At 49.6% G+C, this 16,233-nt stretch overlaps 1 protein-coding gene across 1 annotated transcript; it reads right to left on the bottom strand.

Moving 5' to 3' along the window:
* Positions 1-589: 589 nt before the first annotated feature.
* On the bottom strand, positions 590-15,917 carry SLC2A10 (solute carrier family 2 member 10). The gene is made up of 5 exons (XM_007938347.2): positions 15,863-15,917; positions 6,775-8,052; positions 6,098-6,220; positions 2,564-2,699; positions 590-668 (listed from the first exon to the last, which is right to left on the bottom strand). The coding sequence occupies exons 1-5, from the start codon at positions 15,915-15,917 to the stop codon at positions 590-592; spliced, it is 1,671 nt and encodes a 556-aa protein (XP_007936538.1).
* Positions 15,918-16,233: the final 316 nt, after the last annotated feature.

Genomic DNA, 16,233 nt, shown 5'->3' on the forward strand with positions numbered 1-16,233 from the left:
CGGAAAAGATCTTAAGAACTACCTGGTCCAGGCCCCCAGGGTCAAGAAAGGGGAAACTGAGACCCATGGTTATTCAGAGTGAAACCGCTAGAATGCAGGTCTCCTATCAACCACTCTGAGTTGTTGATGAATGATAAACATCCTGGATAAGAGATATTGAGGGGTTGCATAAAATGAGATACATGAGCCAAAAATGTAGGGTTGCACTCAGCCAGATGGAAAGAGGAGAGATACTATGGCCTCCTCAGTTGGATTTAAGGGTGAGACCAGGAGAGATTTCCTGCCAGGATGGGTACCCTAGGGGATCTCTGGCAAAGCCCATAGTGCAAAGAAAGTTCCATAAGATGTTCTCATTGTAAGTACTGCAGAGATGCGCCACACAGTGGGAAAACTGAGGCTTGAGACTCAAGATGAAGACAGGTGGGTTCTCAGATGTTGGCACTTTTGTCTCAGCAAAAAAGACTTCCTCTAGGACACAGGTGACTCTAGAAGGATCTAGAAGGAACTCTGGGGCCCCAGGGCTCAGGCAAGTGCAACGCTGGAGACTGTCTGCTAAAGCCATGGTTTCAGCATCTTCTGGGCAGATACCTCAGGAGGTCGTGGAGACTTCGATGGGGCTGTACCGGATGCCAGCTGTGCTCTGCCTGCTGCCAAAGCCCAGGGTGAACCTGCCGAATGGAGAGTGAGCAGGTTAGAGAGTGGCAGGGCCTGCAGGCCCTTTCTTGAGGAGATGAGAGTGGACCCCACCCCATCCTCAGAGCCCCCAGCCCTTCTACTTAGAATACTTTCTTCCAGGAAACATCCTGAGATGATTGACTTTTTCTCATCCTTCAAGTCTCAGCTCAGCTGGCACTTCCTCGGAGAGGTGTTCTTTGATCATTCTTTTATTTATTCAAAAAAGGCATAAGTATTGATTACCTGTGATGTGCTGGGCGCTGTTGTAGGCCCTGGAATATAGCAGTGAACGAAATAGACTCATACAAATTCCTTGCACTCATGGAGAATTCATGAAACACTTGTTCATGAATGAGCCCTTAATATACTTGCACCCATAATACACCAGTACCCACAGTGCACTTGTACCCATAGTGTACTTGTGCCTACAGTGTACTTGTATCAACAGCACACTTGAACCCTGTTGTTGTTGTTGTTGTTATTTGCCATCGAGTCGGCCCCGACTCATAGCGACCCCTCCTTGGGTTTCCAAGGCAGTATCACTACAGAAGTAGGAATGCCCAACCTTCCTTCCGAGGAGTGGCTGGTGGGTTTGAACCGCCAGCCTTCTGGTTAGCAGTCAAGTGCCTTAGGCACTAAGCTACCAGAGCTCCTAGCTAAAGTAAATGCATCCCACTGGTTACTCTCTGATAAGTTGGAACCTGCCTTACCTTCTTTACAACATAAACACCACCATGAAATTATTTTATTTATGAATATATGTGTCTCCTAATCTCGCTCTTCCCTCTACATTAAAATGTAACTTCCTGTGAGTCTAGAGCCAGGGGTCTCTCTTGACCATGGGTCTGTCCTCCCACCTCAGGCCTTTGTACTTGCTGATCCTTCTGCCGCACCGCTCTGCCCCCTCATCTTCACAAAGCCTCCATCTGCTCCTCACTAATGTGTCATCTACTCAGAGAGGACACTCACTCAGCCACAGTCCCCTGCTTCTCTGTGCCCCTCTCTGCCACCCTGGCCCTTTAGATATAGTTTGCTCTGTTGACTTTTCTTTTACCCACCTATCACTAACCAAAATCCTCTTACTGACGCATTTGTCGGCTTGTTTATTTTCTGTCCCCTCCCCCACCAGCCTGGACACTCCATAGGTATAAGTGCCTCGTGGATCTTATTCTCGGCCGTATTTCCCCCAGCTGAGAACACTGCCCTCTAATGAGGAATGATTAAACCCACAGTTTTGTCACAATACAGTGTTCTGTTTCTCTCGGCTGCTGTTACTCTGTGGTTTAAAATTCCACTGTTCTAACCTTCTGTGATCCCGTACTAGTTGCTGTCAAGTCAATTCCAACTCATAGTGATGCCACATATAGGGGAGCAGACCCCTGCTCCGTAAGGTTCCAATGGCTGATTTTGCAGAGGTACATGCCTGGGTGGTGCAAACGGTTAATGTGCCTGGCTGCCAATCAAAAGGTTAGAGGCTCCAGTCCACTTGCAGGCACCTCAGAAGAAAAGCCTGGTGATCCCGTTCTGAAAAATTAGCAACTATAAACCCATGGAGCACAGACCTACTCTGACACGCAGGGGTCACCACGAGTCAGAACTGGCTCCACGGCAACCGGTCTGATTCCGTGATCACACGATTTTAAAATGTCTGAGAACGAGGGCTTATAGTTAAATGAAACTCCACTGCAGGAAGACAGACTCAAGGGAAAGAGCTTGTGTATGAAGACAGGACAAAGCTCACAGTGTCCAGGCAGTAGGAGAGGTGGGAAGAGAAGAAAAAAGCTCTCTTTGCAAGGAAAAGTATGAGAGCTAAAATCTCACAGCGACGTGCTCAGGGTTTGGTGTGACTCTGCCTCCCACCCCTCCGGCCATCCTGTCCATCACGTACCGTGTCTTCTGGAACTGCTGGTCTATCTCTGCCAATGACTGGCCTTTTGTTTCAGGTACAAATAAATAGATGAAGCCCAGGCCAAGGACAGCGGTCAACCCGTAGAGCAGGAAGGTCAAGGACAAGCCAATGGCACCTAGGAACAAGAGGGTGGGCATGTTGGGCAGGGAGAACTCAGGACTCCAGCCATACAGGCTGGGCCAAATAGATGGTTCTAAGCCAACCATCAAAAACCAGTTTATCCAAAGCAAATTCTCCAAACAGTAGATTTGCAAAATGACCAATTTCTCAAAAGCGGTCAGATAAGGACCTTAATACAAGAGTAGGACTGGTTGACCCCAAGGCAGGGCCAGAGCCAGGACACAGATCCATAAACACAGAGACAGCAGCAACTGGTGTTTAAGGAGACCACTCACCCACATAAGACATGCACCGCTGAGTGCAGCGTACTCAGTGTGCAAACGTGAACAACCAAAGGAAACCGCCATTCAGCTCAGCAGCCAAACAGCTGCAGAGACCCAGCCTTGGCAAAGCTCAGCTTCAAAAAGTCTTCAGAAATCCCACGAATTGGTTGTTCTGTGAATTGATCATGCGGAGAGTTGACTTTCAGCCGAGCTGGCCTGTGTCTGACTGGTTTGGGAAGGAGGACAGATGGCACGGCTCAGTTCATCAGTTGTCTGTGTCACCCCTCTCTGTTCCAGCTAGCCTTTCTCTCTCCCTGGGGTGTCAGCAGGAACCAGGGTGTCAGCAGAGAGAACTGGGCTGGGAGTCAGGAGACCTGAGTTCTAGTCTTCTGACGACCTGGCTGGACTTGGGAAGGATGTATTTCCCCATCTGTGAAATGGGGAGGAAAATGTTTACCCTGCCTGCGTCACATTAATTCTAATACACCTCCCCTCTCCCTTCCTTCTTGCCTTTTCTCCACTTCCTGCTCCTTCATTCCACATAAAAGGGAAATGTCTGAAGACCGGACATCAGGGAAAAGCTGGGACTCCCTAAGACAGGCATGGTGGGCATTTCTGCTACCAGTGTGCCCCCCATAGCACCCCAGAAGTGGCTGTGCCTCTGAGGAGGAGAAGCTTGGATATAAGGAGTGGGGAAATAACTGAACCCTAAGAGTCACCACTCATATGTTGGTATGTTGTACTGTGGTAGCTTGCATGTTGTTGTGAGGCTGAAGGTTATGCCGCTGGTATTTCAAATACCTGCAGGGTCACCCATGGTGGACAGATTTCAGTATTGCACTGTGCAAATCTGCTGCAAAAGACCTCTTTAAAGTGCTGAAGAGCAAAGATGTCTCTTCGAAGACCAAGGTGTCCCTAACCCAGGCCTTGGTGTTTTCAATCACCTCACATGCATGTGAGAGCTGGACAATGAATAAGGAAGACCGAAGAAGAATTGAATCTTTTGAGTTGTGGTGCTGGCAAAGAATACTGAAAGCACCATGGGCTGCCAGAAGAACGAACAAATCTGTCCTGGAGGAAGTGCAGCCAGAATGCTCCTTTGAAGCGAGAATGGTCAGACTTCGTTTTATCTACTTTGGTCATGTTGTAAGAAGGGACCATTCCCTGGAGAAGGATGTCATGCTTGGTAGGGTGGAGGGTCAACAAAAGAGGGCAAGGCTCTCAATGAGATGGACTGACACAGTGGCTGCAACGATGGGCTCAGGTATAACAAGGATTATGAGGTTTGTGAAGGACCGGGCAAGGTTTCATTCTGTTGTGCATAGGGTCGCTACGAGTCGGAGCTGACTCGATGGCACCTAACAACAAGAGCCAGGCCCTGGGATCCACAGCAAAGCAGCCCCGCCCAATTTTGGCCCAGACCACCAAGGCCGATAGAAGACCAGTGGCCTTGGGCCAGGAGCATATCAGCTCCTCAGAGACCCCTATTCTGTGCTCTGGACCCATAAAATTTCCACCATCCCACCAATCACTTAGATTGGGTTTGAGTGCTACGTGGGAAAAAAAGACACCACCCAGGCTTGATTTGAGAAGAATTTCTGTTGCCAGGGGGGCCCAGGCCAGCCTGCAATGGTTTAGAACAAACGCTTATCTGTTGCAGTGGCTGCACCTGCTGGTCTCAGTGACGTGCATAGATCGTCACCAGGATCTGGCCGAGGGAACTTTCACTGTGATCAAGGGTTCTGGGTGCTATCTCAGGCACTGCTACACAAGGATTTATTCAAATAATTCTACTGCTATAAATAGGAAATTTTGAAAAATTCTCCTGCTTTAGAGGGAGGAATTTGGGGTATAGAGAAGGAATCTGCTTAGCAGGGGCTAGAGCCCCATTATCAAGATCTCCAGACATCCCCCATACACCACTTTCTCTCCACCCCACTACAGCAATCAGAGATGGCACCCTAGAGAGAGAACTGACTGCTTTGGCCTCTCCTCTGCTCTTTCAGCCTCTACTCTCAAGAATGCCAACAACACCCAGCCCTCTCCACTGAGTGGCCCGGAAGGAAGTAGAAGGCTTGGGAGCCACACCCTCTGTTGTCTCTGCCTCCCCAGGCTCTCCTCCCTCTTTTTCTGATAAAAACACCTCAATATCCTTTGGAGGAGCTCTGGTAGCGTAGCACCTAAAGGCACTTGAGTGCTAACCAGAAGGCTGGTGGTTCAAACCCACCAGCCACTCCTCAGAAGGAAGATGGGGCAATCTACTTCTGTAGTGATACTGCCTCGGAAAGCCAAGGAGGGGTCACTATGAGTTGGATCCAACTCAACGGCACATAACAACAACAACAACCATATCCTTTGGAGAAACACCCCACCCCTACTCTCCACCCAGGTGATGCAGGTGAGGTTGGGTTATGCAGTTTCCACCCCTAGCTCCAGGGTAGGGATATATGTCCCAGGCCTGAGCATCAGAATACGCCAACCTTCCAGTGAGAGTGACTGGTTCAGGGATGGGCATGTGATCTTGCTAAGTAATGAGAGTCAGCCTTGGACTCTGCATATAACCACTGGGAAAGAAGTACTCTCCTTCCATGGGACTGTCAAGCTGAAAAGATCCGAGGGCATCCATCTTTGCCACTGTGAGGAGGAGTCTACTTGAGAATGAAGTGCACAGAACAGGAAACAAAGCTCCCCCTCCCAATAAAACTCCAAATCAAACCTACCACTGTCAAGTCAATTCCAACTCACAGTGACCCCATAGGACAAAGGAGAACTGCCCTGTAGCATTTCCAAGGCTGTAAATCTTTATGGGGGAGCAGCTGGTGGGTTCCAACCACCAACCTTTTGGTTAGCAGCCAAGTGCTTACCCACCAGGGCTCCTTAAGCAGAGCCCAGAGAGTGTGAAAGATGGCTGGCAACTATGCTTGAGGCCTTAGGTGAGCTGTGCTCAAAGCCACTCCCTGTTTTTAGTCGCTTGAATTATTCATTTAGCAATATTCCCTTTTGCTCAGAAGCTGGTTTACACTGGGTTTTCTGTCACTTATAACCTGACATACAGGTGCCCTGGCTGTCTGGAGAAAATTGCATCTGGATTTAGAAAGAACTGGGCCAAAGAATTAGGTCAAGGACTCACTGATGAGATCGAGGAAGAACAGGCTGATGAAGAAGTTGATGGCCCAGTTGAAGCTGGTGCAGAAGGCAAAGGCTCTCCCTCGGATCTCCGTGGGGTAGATCTCACTGAGAACCAGCCAGGTCACTAGGAAAGAAGAGAGAGGGCTCCGAGGCTAAGGCCGGGAACACGGGCCTGGCACCAACCAGCCGGGCCCAGCTATGGTTCACGAAGCAACGCAACAAAGTGAATCAAGCAAATCTTAGGCTCCTGACACCAAATTCTCCCTACCTGCTCCCCAATCCATCTGTAAGAATCTCCAACCATCCCAACTTGTTTGGGGCAGATGGGTTTCCTGGGACACAACAGTGTTAGTGACCAAACCAGGGCAGTTCCTGGCAAAGCAGGATGGTTGGTCACCCTATTCATTCATTCTTTTCCAGTAAACCCTTTAGCCACCCAGGGGCAGATTCAGGTTTTATGAGGTCTGAAGCTGAAACAATCAGGGGGCCCTTTTAAAAAACAAAACAACAAGCACCAAATTAGGCACGGGCCCTTGGAAGGAGTACATGCAAGTAAGGATCCCTGAAGTTTAAGCATCATCGCTTTATGGGGCCCTTTCTGAGAGCATGCAGTCCCCAAGCTTCCCACAAGGAAAGGAAGGGGGCTGCAGAGTTACCTCCAAGAAAACTCCCACTTACTTGGTCCAAATCCAAAGGAGAAGGCACTCACAAAGACCATCAAGCAGACCAGTGTGATCCAGTGCAGCAGTGTGTGCCCTGGGGCAGGAGAAGGGGGTACGGGGGAGGCGGCGCTCAGGGTCAGCAGGGGAGCGGCCGTGGGGTCTTCAGCTCTAGGATGGGACTTGGTTTTCTTAGAGGTTGCCAAGACGGGTTCCCTTTGGTTCTCTTGGGTTCTTGGCAGTGGAAGTGGAGAGGAAGCCATCGGCAGGCTGGAGTCTCCTGGGAGGCCAGGCAGTCTGGTGGCGTTGGGCATGGCCAAGCAACTTGGGCCCAAGTCCATGGGCATGGCAAAGCAGACAAGGCCTATGCCACTGACCGACAGGGCCATGAGGGCACAGCCAGCTAGCAACAGAACCCTGCGGCCTGCCCGGTCCACCAACCCAATGGCGGTCAGTGTCGACACTACCTTCACCATACCGAGCCCCACCGAGGCCAGTACTGCTGAGGATCCCCCCTGGAAGCCCACCGAGTGGAAGATGGTGGAGGCATAGGACAGCACGTTGGGCTGCCCCGTTAGCTGCTGGAAAAGCACCAGCCCCAGCCCCACCACAGTCCGGCTTTGCATGTTGTCCCGAGCCCTGAAGAGGTCCAGAAAGGAGTACTTTGGCCTGCCCAGCTTGGCGGCCTCACCTCCCTGGAGTGGTATGAGATCCTTATGGGCTGTAGTTTCAGTGGCCCCCGCAGGGAGGAAGAGAAGGCTGAGGGACTGCAGGAGGGCGGGTGCAGCTGCCCAGCCAAACATGTGCCTCCATCCCCAGGGGGTGCTGGCCAGTGCATAGTTGATCACGTAGGAGAGCAGGATGCCCACAGTGATGCCTGCCTCGTAGAGGGACACCAGCACTCCCCGCTGCCGTGGCCCCACGAGCTCTGACACATAGATACAGCAGGCCATGGAGGAGAGAGAGATGGCAAAGCCAGCCGCTGAGCGGCCCAGCACCAGCCAGGCGAGGGAGCCAGTCAGGCCCAGGCTCAGGCTGCCTGCCAATAGCACCACGTTGCTCCCAAGGATGGCTTGTTTCCTGCCGTAGCGGTCAATGATGAAGCCCCCTACAAGGGAGGCAAGGAGGGCCCCCAGGAGCAGGCTGCCCACTAGGAGCTCCTGCTCCAAGCAGCTTAGCCCAAAGTCAAGCTTTAGTGGCAACAGGGCACCCGATATGACAGCCAGTTCATAACCAAAAGTCAGGCCACCCAGCAAAGACACAGAGGCACACAGGGGCAGGACAGGTGGGGAGTTGCCTGGAAAACAAAAGCAACAGGGGCAGAATTCAGAAGGGTCCCTCGCTAGACCAGCCAGCCAGCCAATATCCCTCCATCCATCAATCTCTTTATCTATCCACTCATCTACTCCATCTATTCACCCATCCATCCATCCATCCATCCAAACACACATATCTGACACATGGATAACATGGATACAGTAGGCCATGGAGAAGAGATAGATGGCAGCTACTGAACAGCCCAGGGAGCGCCCACCATCTATCCATCCATCTGCACATCCATCCATTCATTGACCCATCTATTCATCCACCCAACCTCTCATCCATCTATCCATCCATCCACCCTCTATCCAGCCATCTACTCCTTTCATACATCTACTCCATCCACATACACTTATTGATTCATTCCTCCATCCATCAACTCCTTTCATCCACATATCCATCCATCTGTTCATTCATTCATCCTCTCATTCACCCATTTATTACTACCCACAAATCTATCCATTCATTCACCCATTTTTGTACTCCATCCTTTCATATGCCCAACCACCCATCCATCCACCCATCCGTGCACTCATCTATCTGCCCAATCTTTAAAAAATGTATTTATCTGGCATCTACAATACATTGTTCTTGGGCCTGGCAATATGGTAGTGGTGTCATGGATCTGACATTCTAGCAGGAATAGGCAGATGATAAAGAAATAAATATATAATATACTTCCAAGCAGTGATACATGTCATAAAAAATATATAAAGCAGGGAAAAGAGGTTGAAAGCGATGGAGAAGCAGTACTATCTTAAATACAGTAATCAGCTAAGGCTTCTCTGAAGAAGGAACAAAGATGTTCTGGGTAAAGAATATTCTAGACAGAGGGAACAGTGAGTACAAAGGGCCTGAGACAGACTATTTTGTGGTATGTTTGAACAATAACTAGCAATATTAATAGATAGTGCCTATATAGCACCTACTAGGTGGCAGGCCCTGTTTTAAGAGCTTCTTACAAGCACCATATGGCATATTAGGGCACCATCATCCTCCAAGGCACAGAGAGGTTACGCAGCAAGTAAGTGGCAGAGCTGATGTGGTTACAGCGTGCAGGCTCTTAACCCCCTTGTTCTCCAGCAAGGAGGCCAGAGGGGCTGGGTCCCAACAAGTGAGGGTGAGAGTGACAGGAGACCATGAGATAGGGAGGACCAAGTCACATGTGGCTTCACAGGCCACGCGGAGAAGGCTCATTTCATTCTCAGTGGATGGAAGCCTTTGGAGGTGGAAGCTGAGAAGTGAAGTGGTCCACTTTTACTCTGACTTCAGTAATGAGATGCTTAGTGAGCTGAGGTGGCTCACTCAGTGTCTGTCCACCTCTTCTTTAGTATCAGAACCATGTCTGGCTAAAAGACTACATTAGTTGATCCCTAAAATTCATGTTGGTTGTTTGACATGAATGTTGTTATTAGGTGCTGTTGAGTCGTCTTCGACTCATAGTGACCCCATGCACAGCAGAACGAAACTCTGCGCAGTCCTGCTCCAGCTCCGCAATCCTTGCTGTACTTGAGCCCATTGCCGCAGCCACTGTGTCAATCCATCTTGTTGACGGCCTTCCCCTCTTTCATCGACCCTCCACCTTACCAAACATGACATCCTTCTCCAGGGAATGGTCCCTTCTGAGAACATGACCAAAGTAGGTGAGATGAAGTCTGGCCATTCTCACTTCCAAGGAGCATTGCAGCTGCATTTCTTCCAGGACAGATTTGTTAGTTCTTTTGGCAGTCCATTGTACTTTCAGCATTCCACAACTAAAAAGCAACTCTTCTTCGGTCCTCCTTATTCATTGTCCAGCTCTCACATGCATATGAGGCAATTGAAAATACCATGGCTTGTGTCAGGCACACCTTAGTCCTGGTAATGCCAATTATTAAAGATATTTGTGATAGTTGGACTACATCTCCCAGCCTTCCCTGCAACTACAGATGGCTAATTAAATATAAGGGAGTTGCTGGGTGGGACTTGGCAAAAAGCTCTTTTAAAGGAATGGGAGTAGACAGCTGACTAGCATCCTCTTGCCTCTTCTCTTCATACCTCCTCTTCTTGACTGGAATCAATCTTGGCATCATGATGAACTGTGGGAGGGGCCTTTGGGGAAGTTGGAGAGCATGCCCATGACCCAGCCATGACCCAGCCCTGTCATTACTAAGGAAACACTACCCTGCACAATGATTCTTACTTCTTTGCCATCATGAATTGGGGGCTCTCAGTCCTAGATTAGGAGCTCTGGTGGCATAGTGCCTAAGGCACTTGACTGCTAACTAAAAGGCTGGTGGTTCAAACCCACCAGCCACTCCTCGGAAGGAAGGTTGGGCAATCTACTTCTGTAGTGACGACGCCTTGGAAACCCAAGGAGGGGTCGCTATAAGTTGGGGCCAACTCGATGGCACACAACAACAACAACAGTCCTAGATTAATTTATATTCAAATGGGCCATTTGTTATACACGAAAAATGAAAACAATGCCTATGAGAAGTTTATTTTGTTTTGTCTTGGCAGATTTTTTTTCCCTTGTCATATGCTTCTTTTTCCCTCCTAGCCCTGGTAATGTCAATTATTAAAGATATTTGTGATAGTTGCAGTTGTGTGTCAACTTGGCTGGACCACAATTCTGAATGGTTTAAGCAGTTCTGATGTGGCTTATTCCCAAGACAAGATGGGATGTATATGTTTTGAGCAGCTAATCAGTTGAATGGAAAGAAGGCTAGGTAATCTACTTCTGCAGTGATACTGCCTTGGAAACCCAAGGAAGGGTCAGTATGAGTCAGATCCAACTCAACGGCACATAACAACAACAACAATCCTTTGAAAGGGAGTTTCCCTAGGAGTGTGGCCTGCTTCCAGTATATTTATGGACATCCTAGGAAAACAGACACTCTTCTGTGGCTCAGGATCCTGTTGTATTGCCTACAACTGTCCGTGAGCGAACGACCCACCTTTTGGCCTGGAGCTCTTGGATTCTTCATTCATCGGAGTCAATAGCTGGTCTACTGCCTGCCAACCTTGAGCTTGTCAGCCCCTGCAGCTGTGTGAGTCAGGAAAAGCCTCCAGCTTGACATTTGATCCAAGAACTTGGGACTTGTCAGCTTCTGTAAGTGTGTGAGCCATTTTCCTAAGATAAATTTTTTTTTCTCTCTCTCTCTAAGCATTACTGCTTTTGCTTCTCTAGAGAACCCAGCCTAACACTATATTCTTAAGTTTCCCTGTTCTGTTTGTGCATATCTCATATCACCCTGCCACCCTACTCACTTGAATCACATTAGTTCTGGTCTCCCCGTCTTAGTTTCTTTATAGGTAGAATGGGGCTAATAATACTCACTCCACCTGCTTTCAAAGCTCATAGACTAAATCAAACAATGGTTATGAAAGTGATAAACGTAACACCAGGTTGTTGTATCTGCTGGTGTTGACAGCTTAGTACACTAGAAATAAAGACTTAGAATGTAAAGATGTGAGGTCTGGTCTCAGTACCACCACTCACTCTGTGTAACCTTGGACAAGTCACTGCCTCTCCTGGAGCACCCGTGTGCTCATCTATAAACTGGGGCTAATAAATCCTTTCTTACTGGATTCTTGGAAGAGCTTAGAAGAGACAGGTTACTGGTACACGAGGTGTGCTCAAAGAGAATGAGTGTTATTTTTACTACCTAGTCCTTCTGCCCGTTTCCAGAATTAAGAAAACACAAGCTTGGTGTGGCACCTGCATCCCTTCAAAACTCATCCCTGCAACAGCTGGTGCTAAGCTATAAGAAGCTGTTCTGGCAGCGTAGTGCCTAAGGCATTGAATGCTAACCAGAAGGCTGGTGGTTCAAACCTACCAGCCACTCTGCGGAAGGAAGACTGGGAGATCTACTTTCATAGAGATACCGCCTTGGAAACCCAAGGAGGGGTGGCTAGGAATTGGAACTGACTCTACGGCAATGAATTTGGGGTTTTTGTTGTTTTTTTTTTTTGGCTGACCTCATTAGCTCTTTCCTACAGATTCGGGGTAAACAGAATGTGCCTGTTGTTCCCAGCATTTCAAACAAGCTTTTTTTTTTCTTTTTTTTTAATAACTAGGCATTTTTCATGCAGAGAAGTAAAAACCGCAATAACAACAAACAAAACAAAACTATACATCTAGAAAATTAAAGCACACACCTAAATTACTCGGTATAAAGAAGAAATAACCAAGTGTTTGGAACTGACTGAGAATAAAAAAATGCCCCATAGAACAATGACTGAGAGATGTGGGCAAGGAGGTGCTCAGGTGAAAATTATAGCTTTTTATCAGAAACCAAGAAAGCCTGAAATTAGATTAATTACGCCTTCAACTGAAGAAACTAGGAAAGTTACAACAAGTAAGTGGAAGTAATGAATATAAAGGCAGACATTGCTGAAATGGAAAAACTGAAGACCGGGATAGTTGATCCCTACAATTCATGTTGGTTCTTTGACATGAACAACAAAATAGATCAAGGTTCAGCAAGTGTGAGGAAAGAACAGAGAGAGAAATACAAATAGATGAGGGATTATAAAGGGGTCCTCAGTACAGATCCAGAGGACACAGAAAGACTAAAGCATTTTCAATAGTTTGTTAAGATGTAAACAGCTATCATAGTTACCAGAGATTCCAGGCAAGACTGACGGAGCTGGATTGAGCCCTCTCGGCTCCCATTACCTCTCTCTCCTGCTTCTACTGAACTCACCTCTGTTCAGAGTGTCCTCACAGCCATAAAATAACAGGATCAGAACCCAAATGCTGACCTGACTCCCAGACCCATGGACTTAGGAGCTTTGCTGCACTTAGCTTCCAGCCAGAAAGGGCAGGAAAAGATGGATGGGATGTGAGAGAGACCAGGGGCACAGGGGCAGAGGTGGAAGGAAAAGGCAGCTCTCAGGAGAGGCCTAAGTCACAAAGGTTGAGGAAATGATATAAAGAAGAGCCCTAAAGGAGCCAGGCCTTTAGAAAGACTGGGGAAAAACACCCCCTACCTTAAGCTTTCCATGGCTCCCGTCACCCACTCGACTAAGTCCAAATTCCTGAGCATGACATCCAAGATCCCAGCTCAACCCAAGAAGGTACATTGGCAATAGTTGGTAACTGTTTACCCATTTCTCCACTACTTCCATGTGCCCTCATCAGCCCTGCTGCCCACCAGCCTCTCACACATACCCTGCAAACCCTGTTGTCCCCAGCATGCACCATGCATGTCCGTGCCCCTGCCTGGAGACTGCCCGTGGTCTGTCCAACAAACGCCTACTCATCTTCTTCAATCCCAGCTCTCGCGTCACCTCTGCTAGAACAGTAACAGACATGTTATTTTGGCATCTTTTCCCTGCTGCTCTGTTGGGGAGGAGCAACTTCTCCATCCCTTAGTCTCTCAGGTTTGGGTAGAGATGGCTGCCCCTACCTCCACCACCACTACCCAGCTCCAGAGTGGTGTTCCCGACTCAGATCTGACCAATCAGCAGATTCTCGTGCTCTGGGCAGCAGTGACTGGTCACACGGCTGGAACTGGGGGTGGCTGCTCACTGGGGATGCTAAGCTCAGTGTTCACCTGCCTGGAGCAGCTGGGGGCACCTTCCCCCAAGACGGAAGGGCTAGCCTGAGAGCAAAGCGAACACTAGAGGAAAACATGAAGGGAAGCTGTGATGGAGAGGGCGACGTTCCTGACTAAACTGCCCCAGGTCATGATGCAGCTGGGAAGTGGGAGACCTAGGGTTTGAACCCATATCTTTTTGACCCTGAAGGTTATATATAGGTCCTGATCCCTGGACACTGCTTCAAAGAGACTAACCTGGGAAGTCGGGGAAGGACAGGGACCCAGTAGCTGTTCATTTATACCTCCCCCTTCACGGCCACCCAGCCCCAACTCTGCGCACCTTGTATGCTTAGTAAATAGCCCTTGAATTAATTAGTAGGCAGCAAGGGGCCAGGAGGAGCAGAAGCAAAGAGCCAGGTCCTTCCTCACTTGCATTGTTTCCTTCAGGCTCAAGGCAGTGTCCCGGCAGTTAAGGGCATGAACCCTGGAGTCAGGGCTGGAATTGGTTTTTGCTAGTGCCATTACCCTGTTTCTTAGCCACAGCGTGAGAGGCTGGGTGGTGCAGTGGTGAGAAACACAGCCTGAGCCGAGTACTGGGGTTCTATCCCAGCTTCCCCTCTCCATAGCTATGTAACCTTGGGCAAGTCACTTAACCTCTTAGAGCCTCTCCATCTAAAAATGGAGATAATAATAAAACCCAAAAACTTGTTGCAGTCATTTCCTACTCACAGCAATCCTATAGGACAGAGAACTGCCCCAACGGGGTTTCCAAAGCTGTAATCTTCATGGAAGCAGACTGCTACATCTTTGTCCCACAGAACAGCTGGTGGGTTCAAACGGCTGACCTTTCAGTTAGTGGACGGTCTCTTAACCACTGCGCCACCAGGGCTCCTATAATAATAATACCTACCTCATAAGGCCTGCACTCAATTCACTGCCATCAAGTTGATTCCAACTCATAGAGACCCCATTTGGGTTTCTGAGGCAGTAAATTTCTACGGAAGTAGATTGCCCAGTCTTCCTTCTGCAGAGTGGCTGGTGGGTTTGAACCGCCAACTTTCTGGTTAGCAGTCAGATGCCTTAGGCACTGTACCACCAGAACTCCTTGTATAGCAAGCGTTAGCTATTACGATTCTCCACAGAACACCCCTGCATGACCTTTTAGAGCACAAATCGAGTCACATACCCTACACGGTTTAACACACTCCTCCAGTATCCCATGTCATGTGGAATAAAAGCCAAATGTGTCACCATGGCCTGCAAAGTCTGCGCCTGCCCACCCCTGACGGACCTTCTGAGCCCGCTCCCCTTGCCCACTGTGCTGCAGCCACAGTGGCCGGGGCTACAGCAGCTCATTCCTGCCTCAGGGCAACTGCACCTAATGTTCCCTCCACCTGGACACACATTCCCTGATTTTTACAAGGAGGGCTTCTTTTCCTAACTAAGGTCTCAGCTCCAAAGTCTCCAATTCGAGGACATCCACCTAGCAAAGAACTCGCCTCCCTGGGCCTTCACCTCCCATCACACCACCTCATTGCGTGTGCACAGTCCCTGTCATTCTCTGAAATGATGGCATTCACCAACTTGATTTCCCAGGGCCTCGGCTGGCATGTCAGGTCCACAAGAGCGAAGATTTTTGTCTCTTTTGTTCATAGCTGAATCTCCAACCCCTAAGCCAATATCTGGCACAAAGTAGGTGCTTAACAAAGAAAGAATGAATGATTGACCCTTTGAGGTTTCTGAATCTAGAGAAACAAATAGAAAGCTTAGTTCCGTGTAGCAACAAATAAATTCCTTATTCCCCTCTTCTCCAATTCTGCCTCCTGGATTGAATCACCCCGAGGGCAGGGGTTTTGTCCGTTTTACTCCGGCAGATTCTCATCCTAAGGCCTTGAGCGGGCCTGGCGCTCTGGAATGCCCAGCGAGTGAACTGATTAAAGAATTGCCTTTAGTGTAACCTCCCTTTCCTCATCTGTAAAACAGGAACAACTTCGCTTGTCTTGGGCATTGTAGTAACGAAGAAAAAGTGCAGGAGATTGCCTGGTGAGGAGAAGCGCTCAGCATCAAGTAAGGAACCCTCTCGAGTCAGTTCCCCCCGCCCCCGACGAAAGGTAGAGCGTCCCAAGCCCCTACCGGCCCCCAGCCACAGGCCTGCAGCCCCGGAGGCAGAGGGCGCGCACATTAATAGGGGACGCAGAGGCAGTGTGCATGCCCCGGGCGGTGGCGGGCTCCCTGCGGGTAGCGCCCATCGGGACTTACCCATGGCGAGCGGGACTCTCAGGCGCGTTGGGGGCGCTGGAGGCCGGGCGCGCATCCCCGGGGCCGGAGTCCCTGCCTAGGCGGCCGGACAAACTTTCCGGCCCGCCCCCGCTCTCCGTCCCTCCCTCCGGGCCCGCTCTCTACGCCGCCGCCACGTCGGCCAGCACAGGCCCCCTGTGGCTGGAGGCGGGACCGGGTCCGCCCCTTACCCAGCCTGGCCAGGCCTGGAAGGGGGCCTCACCAGAGGTCCTTCCCGCGCCTCCGCAACCTGGCAGAGGAAGAGGAGATCTCAATCACTGCGACCCACACTTGTTTGTGCTCCCCAGCGTGTACACACTCGCGCGCCCACACACACACACACACACACACAC

The sequence above is a fragment of the Orycteropus afer genome, unplaced genomic scaffold (assembly GCF_000298275.1).
Source record: "Orycteropus afer afer isolate SDZICR_OR568_19922 unplaced genomic scaffold, OryAfe1.0 scaffold00049, whole genome shotgun sequence".
Lineage (NCBI taxonomy): Eukaryota > Metazoa > Chordata > Mammalia > Tubulidentata > Orycteropodidae > Orycteropus > Orycteropus afer.